Source organism: Podarcis vaucheri, assembly GCF_965113315.1.
Source record: "Podarcis vaucheri genome assembly, chromosome: 4".
NCBI lineage: Eukaryota > Metazoa > Chordata > Lepidosauria > Squamata > Lacertidae > Podarcis > Podarcis vaucheri.
The window spans coordinates 55,098,159-55,110,241 of record NC_138762.1 but is presented as its reverse complement, the minus strand read 5'-3'; the positions used below and the strand labels follow the sequence as shown (position 1 = coordinate 55,110,241).

The 12,083-nt window shown below is 42.9% G+C and overlaps 1 protein-coding gene across 8 annotated transcripts in view; it reads left to right on the top strand.

Moving 5' to 3' along the window:
• Nucleotides 1-12,083, top strand: part of CRYZL1 (crystallin zeta like 1) — a 29,067-nt gene that overhangs the window by 15,779 nt on the left and 1,205 nt on the right. For all 8 annotated transcript variants that reach the window (XM_082220532.1, XM_082220531.1, XM_082220534.1 and 5 more), the window contains 7 exons: nt 185-318; nt 2,042-2,153; nt 7,104-7,124; nt 8,102-8,200; nt 9,305-9,423; nt 11,147-11,252; nt 11,772-11,817. In XM_082220532.1, the coding sequence (XP_082076658.1) occupies nt 185-318; nt 2,042-2,153; nt 7,104-7,124; nt 8,102-8,200; nt 9,305-9,423; nt 11,147-11,252; nt 11,772-11,817 (637 nt within the window). The remainder of the gene's footprint in view (nt 1-184; nt 319-2,041; nt 2,154-7,103; nt 7,125-8,101; nt 8,201-9,304; nt 9,424-11,146; nt 11,253-11,771; nt 11,818-12,083) is intronic.

Here is a 12,083-nt window from a genome sequence, read left to right as displayed (position 1 = left end):
GGGGAGGAAGGAGAACACTGACCAACATTTTTTTTGTAATAGTCTATTAGGCTAAACAACAAATTTAAGGTTCTGTTTCAAAAGTAGGCAACCGCCAGCCCTGCTTTTTAAAATCTCTGGTCTGCTTCTCCCTCCCTGCCTCCTCCCCCCCCCCTCTCTCTCTCCCCCCCCCATTATGAAACAGCTCATAAGCCAGAAAAGGTCTCCTGGCTTGAAGCAGCAGGCACCATTCGTGATGGTCTTCGTGCATATACAGCTCTTCATTACCTCTCCTACGCCACTCCAGGAAAAACTGTTCTGGTAATGGATGGAGCAAGTGTAGGTACAAGAAACTACTTCGGAAACAATTATACCTTTTCTTAAACTCCTATTCAGTATATATTTGTCTTGTTGGAATGGACTTGAAAAGTCTTATAGCCTGTGCTCTTTCTGATAAATCAGGAACCCATGGACCCATCTTTCCCCACAAGGCCATTTCCCCCCAAACCACCTGCACCTGTCATTCAGCTTATGTCACCAAATCAGCTGATGGGTACCAGGGTGGGGCTCAATTATACTTTGGCTGAACTCACCTGTTCCTTACTGGGCTCAAAGCCAAAGTAGATAGATGATCCTGCCTTAAAGGTAAAGGTAAAGGTACCCCTGCCCGAGCGGGCCAGTCTTGACAGACTCTGGGGTTGGGAGGGTTTAAAATCCTGCTGAGTTTGGCTGTACAAGCCTGTCTGCTGTTGGGAACAGCACCGGCAGCCAGAGCAAGCAGACCCCCCCTTTTTTTGTGTAGGCGTCGTCAGCAAAAGAGACTCTTCTGCTTGCAACCAAAAGGCAAGCTTCTTTCTCCCCATCCTAACACCTGATGGGAAGGGAAGAAAGAAGGCTTTACCTGCCCTACGCTTGGCACTTTGGGGGTCCCAGTATGAGGAAAGATTGAAGGAACTAGAGAAGAGAATAGCAACATATGCCTGGAGAACTATTGTATACTAAAAGGAAAGACTTGCCCTATGCTGCTCCAGAGGGTGGGACTAGATTTATTGGCTTTAAGTTATAGGAAGGTAGATTTCAGTTGAACATCAAAAGAATCTTTTGACTGTAAGAGCAGTTTGGAACCAGTTCTCTAAAGGGGTAGTAGGCTTTTCCTCCCTGGAAGTCTTCAAGCAGAGGCTAAAGAGTTGGAGATGCTGCAACTCTGGATTTTCTGCACTGAGTAAGTGTTGGACCAGACCCCATCCAGCCCTGTGATCCTTCTTGCTAACTGCTATTGCTGAGGTCATCCGTGGTGGGGGGAGAGGCGGCTGCAGCAGCCCTGCATCCATCTGTAGCACCTGCATCCAGGTCTAGCTGAGAAGCCCCCTTTCCCAGAAGCTATTTGTAGTATATTTTATGAAAGGCTGATTAAAAAATGTGATGTCTGCTTCCGTTTGCACTGGAAGCCCTCAAGGCAAGGCTACGTAAAGTGTTAAAAAAAGAAACTCTCACGCATCTATCTGCATGCAACATGGCTTAGCCTGCTCTCTGCTGGAGTACTGGCTGCCATAGTAACAGATTTCCGGACCTGAAGTTTGGTCAATGGATGACAACATTTAAAATGTCCATACTTTCCAAGTTATCCTTGTATCTTGGACTACATGTACAGCATACCAGACTTATTGCTGACATGGTGGTTTTTTCCAGGCATCCTAAAGTATACATCATTTTCCCATTGAATGAAATGTGTTCGAAACAACATTTTCAGGCTTTCCAAATATTCGGCAATGAGGTGTGTGAACCTAAAGATATGCTTCCAATCTCACCAGGAGCAATAGAGCTATTGGGGCAGGGACTTCATCTGAATGCAGCTCATAGTTAAGGTCCTAAGGGGTGGGTGGGTGGGTGTACTGGTATATAAGTTCACCAATACACAAACAGTATTTAAACATATGCACTTGCTACTTCTATTTGGTGTTAAAAGTTGTAGGCGGGTGTAGAGTTCTGTATTTTAGTTCACCAGTACCAAGGCAATATATTTAAACATATGCACATGCTCCATCTATTTCTCCTCCTGCAGCCATTTGGTACAATCGCTATTCAGCTAGCACAACACAGAGGAGCCAAAGTCATTTCTACTATATATAGTCTTGAAGACAAGCAGTATCTTGAGAGGCTTACGCCATCTGTGGGTGAGTTACATTGTTTGGTTCTAGCTGCATGAGAGAGCTAATTCAGAACACATGTTATTATTTTGAAATGTACGTCTGCATTTCACGAGCGCGAACTGGCTTGGGACCCAGGTATGTGAAAGTGTGTGCATATACATCCTTATCAGCATTCCCAAACTTTAAAGTGATCTGTGAGTCCTCTTTTCCAAATGCCTCCTGCATCAGAGGCGAGACTGATGTCAATAAGGGAAAGAGTTTTCTTGGCCTTTGTGCCCTGGTTACAGAATTTCCTCCCCAATGTTGGTAACATTATCATGTAGGTACCAGGCAGAAACATTTTTTCCCCAGCCAGGTATTTTAAGTACTGTACTTGAACTTTATCTGCAGTTTTTATTTGTTGTCTGTTTTAGTGTGCTGCTGTTTTGAATGTTGTGTTTATTGATGTACATTCCCCAATTGATGGATAAAATAAATGGTAAATATTTAGAACTGAGATGAAGTCTTTGTTGGTGAAACTTAATGCAGCTGGCTGTTGACATTCCTATTCCTTTGGGGGGGGGAGAGATTGGGCTGCAGTAAGCTCTGTCATCTGACCTAGCAAGCTACATGCAGCCTACCATCTATATATGGCTGCCCACCAGGGCTCAACAAGGCTCTTGTTTGGTTCTGTACCTGTAACTGCAAAAAATTGGGTGGAGACATATCAAAATATATCAGGCCATAGTACATGGCTGATGAGTTACTTTCAGTTTAGTGGGTCACAAGTCAGTCAGACCTGGACTTATAAGCGTCTGTAAACTCCTGTTATATATAGATGGATACCAAACATTCAGCTTTGTAAAATTACAAGCCTCTTATTATAAAACACTGAAACGTCTATCTCAATACCTGAGCCCCAAATTGTTCATATCCCTCAAAGTATTACAATAATCAGAACTACAAATTATTGAGGATTATTTTAAAATGCAGGCGACTTTCTTTTTTCCACAGCCTTTGATTTATTTTTAATCTTATTTACTTTCCCTCTTGGCCATCCAAAAATAAGTAGGGCAGCAGCTGTTAGGCTGAATAGAACACTAACTACAGCCACCGCTGACTTGTGAGCACATGTAAACATTTTCCTTCTTATCCCGGCTTGTTTACATATTGTGAGCTCAGGGAATGACATGAAAAGATAGATGTGCTCTGCATGCCTTGCTTCTGTGGGAGAAACAGTTTTCTGAAGTATCTGGCAAGCATATCGGCTCTCCTCCGGGGTGCAAGGATAAATTCATGGACAGGACCACACTATTATCTCTCATGTAAGCGCCGTGTTGGAATGGCATGCATGGTGGGCGAAGCTTGGTCTTGGACTTCAGAGTGGAGGGTTTTAGCAGCCTGCAGTATCCTCCCAAAGATGAGCTGCAAAGAGAGGGGAGGCAAGCAGAATTTGGACAAAACAATGTCTTGCACAGATGGATCATGGCATAATTAAGAAATCTCTTTTAATGGTAAGCAGCTGTGAAGTGTTCTCCGTTAGTACCTCCCTGTGCTAATGTCAACTTTGCTATTACAGGGTGCCAGATGTCCTTTTTTAAAACACATACCGCTTCCATGAAAAACTTACATTTGATGGTAAAATATCGCAGTCCCATATAAGTAATGAATAAGTGTTTTCTGCCTTCAGTTTTTGCTTTGAAAAACCAGTGTCTGTAGAACTCCACAGTTTCTCCTTTTCCCTTCTAGTTTTGAAATGTTGTTCCACAGTTGGTTTGATATCTGATATTGTGTCTATTGCAATAAAGTACCGGATTTTTCGCCCCATAGGGCGCACCGGCCCATAGGGCGCACCTAATTTTTTTTGGGGGGGGATAAAGAAAAAAAAAATTCCCACCCAGGTGCGGGGCTGGGGCGGGGGAAGCTAGAGCCCCCAGAACAGGCTGCTGTCCGCAAGCCGTGGGAGCCCTCCCACAGCTTGTGGAGAGCTACCAAAGCCCGGGCACGACTGCTCAGCGCCCCCGGGCTTTGGGATAAGAGGCAGCTCTGTGCAAGCCGTGGGAGGGCTCCTGCGGCTTGTGCAGAGCTACCCAAAGCCCGGGCGCAACTGCTCAGCATGCCCCGGCTTCGGGGTGCAGGCAGCTCTGCGCAAGCCGTGGGAGCCCGGCGGGAACTCCCGTGGGCTCCCAAGGCTTGCGGATAGCTTTCTGAAGCCTGGAGAGCGAGAGGGGTCGGTGCGCACCGACCCCTCTCACTCTCCAGGCTTCAGCGAAAGCCTGCATTCACCCCATAGGACGCGCACACATTTCCCTTTCATTTTTGGAGGGGGAAAAGTGCATCCTATATGGCGAAAAATACAGTAAATGGCAGATACCTGCTTGAGCAGCTTCTAGATACTGCTATATATTGTGTGGAATCTAGTTTGAGGGTAGCTCTTCTTGCTACTTAAAATTCCCTAGAAGTGTGACAAAGCAATCCACATTATGCAGCATCAGTATAATAAAACAGAAGTGCTAATTGCTAGTTAATATGACTTCCAAAGGCAAGCAGCCTACACTTCTGAACCATGATAAAAATGGTCTATACATGAAATTAACCATGAAGGATTGGACTTGAAATTGGAACAGGATATTGTAAAATATTTACTACACAGTCAGGCCTTGTATATTGAAGCAGAGCATATCAGTTAGTGCTTTGTAAGCACAAGGAGGTTTAAACATGGAACACATTGACCCAAATAACAGCTTCCCAACATTTTGCTGAATGCAGCTTGAAATGTTTTCTATCAAGTTTTTAAGCGATTCCTGATAGCTGGAGAATAAGCTCTTATTTTGGCACAGTCAAATCAGTGTATTATATAGTTTCTTTTCTAATGTATTTGTATAATTTATGCAGTCCAAAATATTTTAACAGAAGTGCTCCAGACTCAAAACAAGCAAAGGGCCTTAACTTCCCACAGAGAACCTGCTTAGAGGCCTGAACATTTTTACTAAAAACTTGCTGTCAGTTTGGATTATGGGAGCAGTGAATCGCTTTTAGAAAATACCCCAATGCATTCCAGTGAGCAAAATGTAAGAAAAGACTGGGATCATAATTAATTAAAAATAAAGTAATTGTTTTTATTATACCGTGCTGTTAAAATTGTAATGATTGTAAGCCACTTTGAGTTATATGGTAGTTTACAAATTCTAGAAGTTAATAGTAATGGACTTGGCCTGTCAGAGTTAAGCGTGTATAGATCATATAGATTTTAATAGAAGAATTTGTGTTTCAAAATGCTGGATTTTGCCCAATAATAATACAATTAATGGATGATTTGGGGGAATCACAGAGTTGGAAGGGACCCTGAGGATAATTTAGTCCAACTCCCTGCAATGCAGGATACACACGTAGGTGCTGTAGAAATAAATTGTGATAAGACTCAGTGGAGACTTATGGAGCCCTCTACCTTCCTTTTCTTAAGTATTTTTTTATCCTTTACAGTACAGTGGTGCCCCGCAAGACGAATGCCTCGCAAGACGGAAAACTTGCTAGACGAAAGAGTTTTCCGTTTTGGAGGTGCTTCGCAAAACGAATTTCCTATGGGCTTGCTTCGCAAGACGACAACGTCTTGCGAGTTCCTGCGGGGGTTTTTCCCCTCCCCCTTTTTTCTAAGCTGCTAAAATGCTTATCAGCTGATCCGATAAGCCGCTAATGGCGCTAATCCGCTAATCCGTCAATGGGCTTGCTTCGCAAGACGAAAAAACCGCTAGACGAAGAGAATCACAGAACGGATTCTTTTCGTCTTGCGAGGCACCACTGTATACTTTTTTAAATTTATACAACCCTTCATCCGAAGATCACAGGGTGGTTTACAGCATAAAAATACAAAATGAAAACACGCCAGGGCTCCTTCCTGAGGCTCCCTCCGCTTTCCTCGGTGCGGGGGGGGGGGCAGCAAGCTACCTCACTTGCTCGCCCCCCACATCCCGAAGATAGGCCAGTCATTCACCTCGGGAGGAAAGATGCAGCCCACCCTCTGGGACAAAGTCCGCAAAGCAGGGCTGCCTGATGCTGCTGGTGCAGCAGTATCAGAGAGTCCTTACATGGCCTAGCTAAGCCCAACCCCGTCTCAAGGCCTGCCTCAGCCGCAGCTGCCTTCGCAGGAGGGGGGAGTCTAACGGAGCCCACACTCCACCCGCAAACTGGAGGCAAGGTGGGGGGGGGGATCCTTCAAACTTCTCCCTTGAGGAGGAATGGCAGCTGCCCCCCCCCAAAGGAGAAGTGTGACGGAGCCCACACCTCCCCAGCTGAGCAGCCTCGCTCCTGCTCCTGCTGGTGTGCAAGCAGGAGATGGATCAGGGCTGTCTCAGCTGGGGAGGGGGAGCACCTTAACGGAGTCCTCACCCTGCTGCTGGCTCGTGTGAGCCGCCGGCAGGTCCGAGGCCATGTAAAACTGCTTGGCTGAGGCAAGGGCACTGGCACGCTCCTCAGCCAAGCTGTTAAAAGAGGCAGAGGGAGGAACAAGCCATTTCGGCACCTCGCCAGTGCGGCCTGTTTCTCCCTCTGCCGTTAGGAGGGCAGACGATGGCGGTTTCACTCAGCAGTATATCACTGATGAAACCGCCACCTTCTGATTCCCTCTGCCTCCTCAGAAGGTGGCGGTTTCACCAGTTATATACCGCTGAGTGAAACTGTCATTGCGGTCTGCCCCTTATACCGGTCCTGGGCGATATGGAGCAGGCCTAGTAGCAGATCACCCCTCCTTTGAACAGGAGTGGCAGAAGGCATCCACTGGCTTTCTGGTGATTAATGCCAGAATGCTGTACTATACATGCATGGAAAGACTGTTAGGAGCTGGGGCAGAAGACGGCTCCATTCAGCCCTGTGACAGCCCTTTCCTGTAGGCCAGCAGGAGCCCCACAGTATTTAAGAAAATGCATTGTATTTAAATATTTAGAGTATTTCTTACCATTTCATATGCTCCAGTTCTCATTTTGGTATTTTACTTTACAGGTGTCAAGCAACCATTAGTAGGTGAGTATAAGAAAGAACCTTGCCATTTTTAATCACGATCTTCATTATATTCAAGTATTTCTTACGCTGCATGAAAGAAAATCCAGATTGTTTGTTTCACCACACGGGGAGGGGAAGCTGCCTGCCTTGTCCTCAGCAAGCCTTGTTGATTGGGGCCCTGGTTCTGCCTCGAAGCAGGTGGGAAACACAGGGTGCAGTTGGTGGTCCCTAGCAGTCCTTCATGGTGGCTCATGAACAAGCTGTGGTTTGTCAGCTAGGAACAAGCAACCATTTAGTTTCCTGGGCTGGGTTCACATGTTCAAGCAAACCATATTTAGGCTAATCAAATCGTCGTTTAGGATTATGTCTGAACAAAGCCTGAATGTTGATGATAGAAATGTTCGTGTTCTGCAGAGTTTAAATATTTCCTTTGCCTTTGCTTCTTACCAATGAGTCCCTGGTCTTAAATCCCAGTTCTGTGCAAGTTCACTGAGATGTCTGTAAAACCCAGTGGTTATTAGAATTACTTTTGCAGCTAGGACTAGGATGGCAGCCTAAGTCTTTGACAAGTATTTTCTTTTGAATTCTGCACACTTCTACACAATATTCTCTGTAAATATTGCTGAGGAAAAATACAGTGGTACCTCGGGTTAAGTACTTAATTCGTTCCGGAGGTCCGTTCTTAACCTGAAACTGTTCTTAACCTGAAGCACTGCTTTATCTAATGGGGCCTCCTGCTGCCGCCACACCGCCAGAGCACGATTTCTGTTCTCATCCTGAAGCAAAGTTCTTAACCCAAGGTATTATTTCTGGGTTAGTGGAGTCTGTAACCTGACGTGTATGTAACCTGAAGCGTATGTAACCTGAGGTACCACTGTAACTGTTTTGTTCTCGTGTTATTCTTCATAATGGTTTCTGGATAAGTCTGAAGGATACAAAGTATGTGCTGGTCTTTTTTTGCCCTAAATTATTCTAATTTACCTTGCCATCCCATCTAGCTCGTATTATAGATGAAACCAATGGAACATGTGATCTGACAGAAAGCTGTTTGGAGGAGACAGGTGGATTAGGAGTGGATATCATCCTTGATGCAGGAGGTCTGTAACTGCTACATAACTCTTTACTGATACAGCAAAATATTTACCAACAGCTCCATAGTATTTTATTATTTTTAAAACTTTGTATCATCAAAAACATATCCAGTTTTATACAGTGCTGTTGTATACTGAAGTGTCAGAGGAGTGGCTCTATAGTTAGTATGTGAGGCACTGTCTGTTAAAATCATGAAAAAAAATTCAGTATGGAATTTGGTACAGAAGACCTATTGATGCTGGTGAAGCAGTTAATTGCATATAAAGTCCTCTGGAGAAGCAAATGAGAAATTTATGCAGTACTAAAATCCATATATTGTTTATTAGGATAGGTTTTCTATAGTCATAATCAAAATATTTACATATTTTTCTGTTTTTCTACCTTTTTATTTAATGTTTATGTTCTATATATTGTGTGGGTGTGTTATTGCATAACTGAATTCTTAACAAAAATGAGGTACAATCCACTCTGATTACACCTTTCCTTGCAGAATTTACACAGCAGCAGATCTACAGCATAGTTCTATGACAGTGTCACCTGCGCGGTAGTTAAAAATGTACCCAAGTTTCAGGCTGTAGTTTTCTGTACACTTTTCTCTCAAAGAGTATTTTGGAGGAATGAATACCCCCAAAATTCCAATGGAATCCTTTTATTTGAGGGTTTGTTTGTTTTTTAATGTAGCATGTTGGGATGAAAATAATTCCAGGGAAACTGATCGGTTTTTTAAAAAATGGTCCAGGGAAGGAGACTTAAGACTGTATATGTAGGTTGACCCTGCAACCTCTCAACTATCTTCTGCACTGATTTATGCACTTGACCCTGCCATCAAACATTCACAGGAGACAAGGTGAAACTAATTAATGGAACCTTTTCCTCCGTGTCTGCTGTGCCCAGAATTCCCGAGTAAAGAAAGTAATTTTAAAATAGACCAGAAAAGGGGGAATGTATATTGATATAATATGAACATGAAACATTTTTATTGAAGATTTTCTTGGGTTACAAAAGCACAGACATCATCTCTACTGTATTTTCAGATCATAAAGTCCTTTTTACAGTTCAACACAGTTAAATGTGACTCTTAAGTACTTAGCTTCTTTGCTTCCTTTTAGTGAGATTATACAGTAAAGAAAATGAAGTAACTTCACAACAATTGCTGCCGCACAAACATGACATTATTTCATTGCTCAGTGTTGGAGGCCATTGGGTTACCATGGAAGAAAATCTCCAGGTGAGAACAAAATCTGAAATTACCATGTATATAAGTATGGTACGATTGGTGACTGATGACCACAAACATCTTAAAAACTAAGTTACTACTAAGGCAGCAGTCCTATGTACAGTTGCCTGGAGTAAGTCTGGTGGAACACAAAGTGACCTATTTCCAGGTAAACTTGCATAGCACTATGGTGCAACACTGTTTAATATCTATACTGGTGCACTATCTTTGTGATTCTGCTGAGAACTGTGGAGCAGGGATCTTTAACCTTTTCAGACCCAGAACCCACTTTTAACTCAAACATGCCACTGGGGACCCACCAGTGGGTCTTGACTCACCAGTTGAAGACCAGTGCTGTAGAGAATCTAGCATTTATGGCATGTTTAAACATTCTGCATTACATGAACAAGATAAAGGACTGGGATGGATAATCTATTGAAATGGGGCATGGGATAGGCAATAGGAAAGATACAGGTAAGGTGAGCCAGTTAGCTCAGGAAATGCTTTACTTCAAGAAGTGCATTGTCAGAACTTGGAGGAGGGCAGAAGCAGCTTGGTGTCTATAGAATCAGGGTGGGTATGGTTTGTTTACTAAAAACAGTTTTATCCAGCCACATATAGGACTTCCTGGGCAGCTAACTATCAGTGTAAATACAAAAAAACAAAAGTTCAAAAATCCTTAACGGCAGCACAGTCAACTAAAGTAAAAAACAGATCAAGTAATAATAATAAAAAATAGGTAAGAGCATCAGCATTGGATAATGCATGGATAGGCAAACTAGGGGCCGGATCCGGCCCAATCGCCTTCTAAATCCGGCCTCCGGACAGTCCGGGAATCAGCGTGTTTCTACATGAGTAGAATGTGTCCTTTTATTTAAGATTCATCTCTGGGTTTATTTGTGGGGCATAGGAATTTGTTTATTCATCCCCCGCCCAAATAAAGTCTGCCCCCCCCCACAAGGTCACAGGGGACAGGGGACCAGCTCCCTGCTGAAAAAGTTTGCTGACCCCTGGGATAATGAGCAAGAGCTTATGAAGGATGCAGGAGTGTTCATTGACCAGAAATATGGAAGAAGAGATGAGTTTATGCTAAGAAGTGGTATGGGAAGAGAAGAAGCCAAGGCAAAATGGTGGAGAATTTATAGAAGACAAGACTAAATGCTTGAATTTGATGTAGAGCATAATAGGAAGTGTGTGCAAGGTCTTAATGATCATGGCAACAAGGTAGAAATATGAGTTCCTTCAGCATATGGGGCAGAGAAATGCATAAAGAGGTGGGAGTTGTCACTATCGGTCACCACTGCTTATTTTCCATATCAATCAAGACTCAGCAGTCTTTAGTATTTTTGTGTACCAGCCCACCACTGCTACACTATTTCCAAACTGCCAGTCTTGATCCTTTGGAGGCAGTTGCTATTAGAAACCCAGTAACTAGCAAGTGCAGCGTTACTCGGCAGTAATAATCTAGCGCACTTCATAATTAAAATAAAATGAAATTGCTACTATAGTGTGAATCAAACAGAAGATAAACTGTCTTTGTCTCAGAATGAAGACTTGTTCTGTGCCTTCCAGGTCATTAATGTTTGTAAAACAAGAAGGCAATTTCATATATGTTGAAAATCACTTGCACTGCCTGTTACCAGGAAAATTATGTCAGCCATATATTAATGTGCTTTGGTTGTGCCATTTTTGTTTTGGCAAATGTAGCTTAACTGTTTTTCATATTTTTAAAAAGTTGGATCCTCCAGATAGTCGTTGCCTTTTCCTCAAAGGTGCTACAGTCTCTTTCCTGAATGATGAGGTGTGGAATTTGTCAAATATGCAACAAGGGAAATACTTATATATCCTTTTTATGCTTATATTTTAAATTGATAAGTAACTGGTTTGTTTTAAAGAGAGTGGGGGGAAATGCAACATATATTGCATATATTGGAACTCAGTACAGCTAAGGGATCTTTACTGCTGACTGTCATAGTACTGGAAATATCATGATATGGGGAATTTAATTGCCATTTAGAGTGCGATACGTATGGGTTTATTTTCTGCTATTTTAGAATAAACATATAATTTTAGATTTTAGATTGTAAACCTGGGGATATGGACTGTTGTCTTTAAGCTGTGCAGAGTGCTTAGTAAACCTGGATAGATTATAAATCACATTAATGCTTTAAAACACTACCAGGCATTTCTACCCAGATATGCAGGGTCTATATGGTGAAGCCAATCTCATAAATTAAAGATCTGCATCTCAGTCCTAGCCATGTTTCCTCAAAACAGATTTGTTGGGATTTGCTAGTGTGTTTAGTAATTCACTCCAGTCACACATGTACACACAGTTTTTCTTAACAATTCTCTTATACGCATTCTAGAAGATGTAATGGAGAAGCTATCCAGTGGTGTTTTCAGGTAAGTCGGGTGTGCTACAGTGAAATGGAAGCTTACAAACTAATCTAAGTATTATAAGTTATGAAGCTCCACATAATTAAAATGCTGCTGGAGACCTACTTTGTGGCTATAGTTATTGATCCAGAACCCCAAGAGTCCTGAAGCCAGTTCCATGAGCCCAATAGGTTTCAGATTTATTTTCTCGAAAAGCGAGCCCTGAATTCTGCATGAGAAACTGCTTTTCTAACAGAAGGCAGCTTCAGAAGCTATTCGTTATAATACAGTAA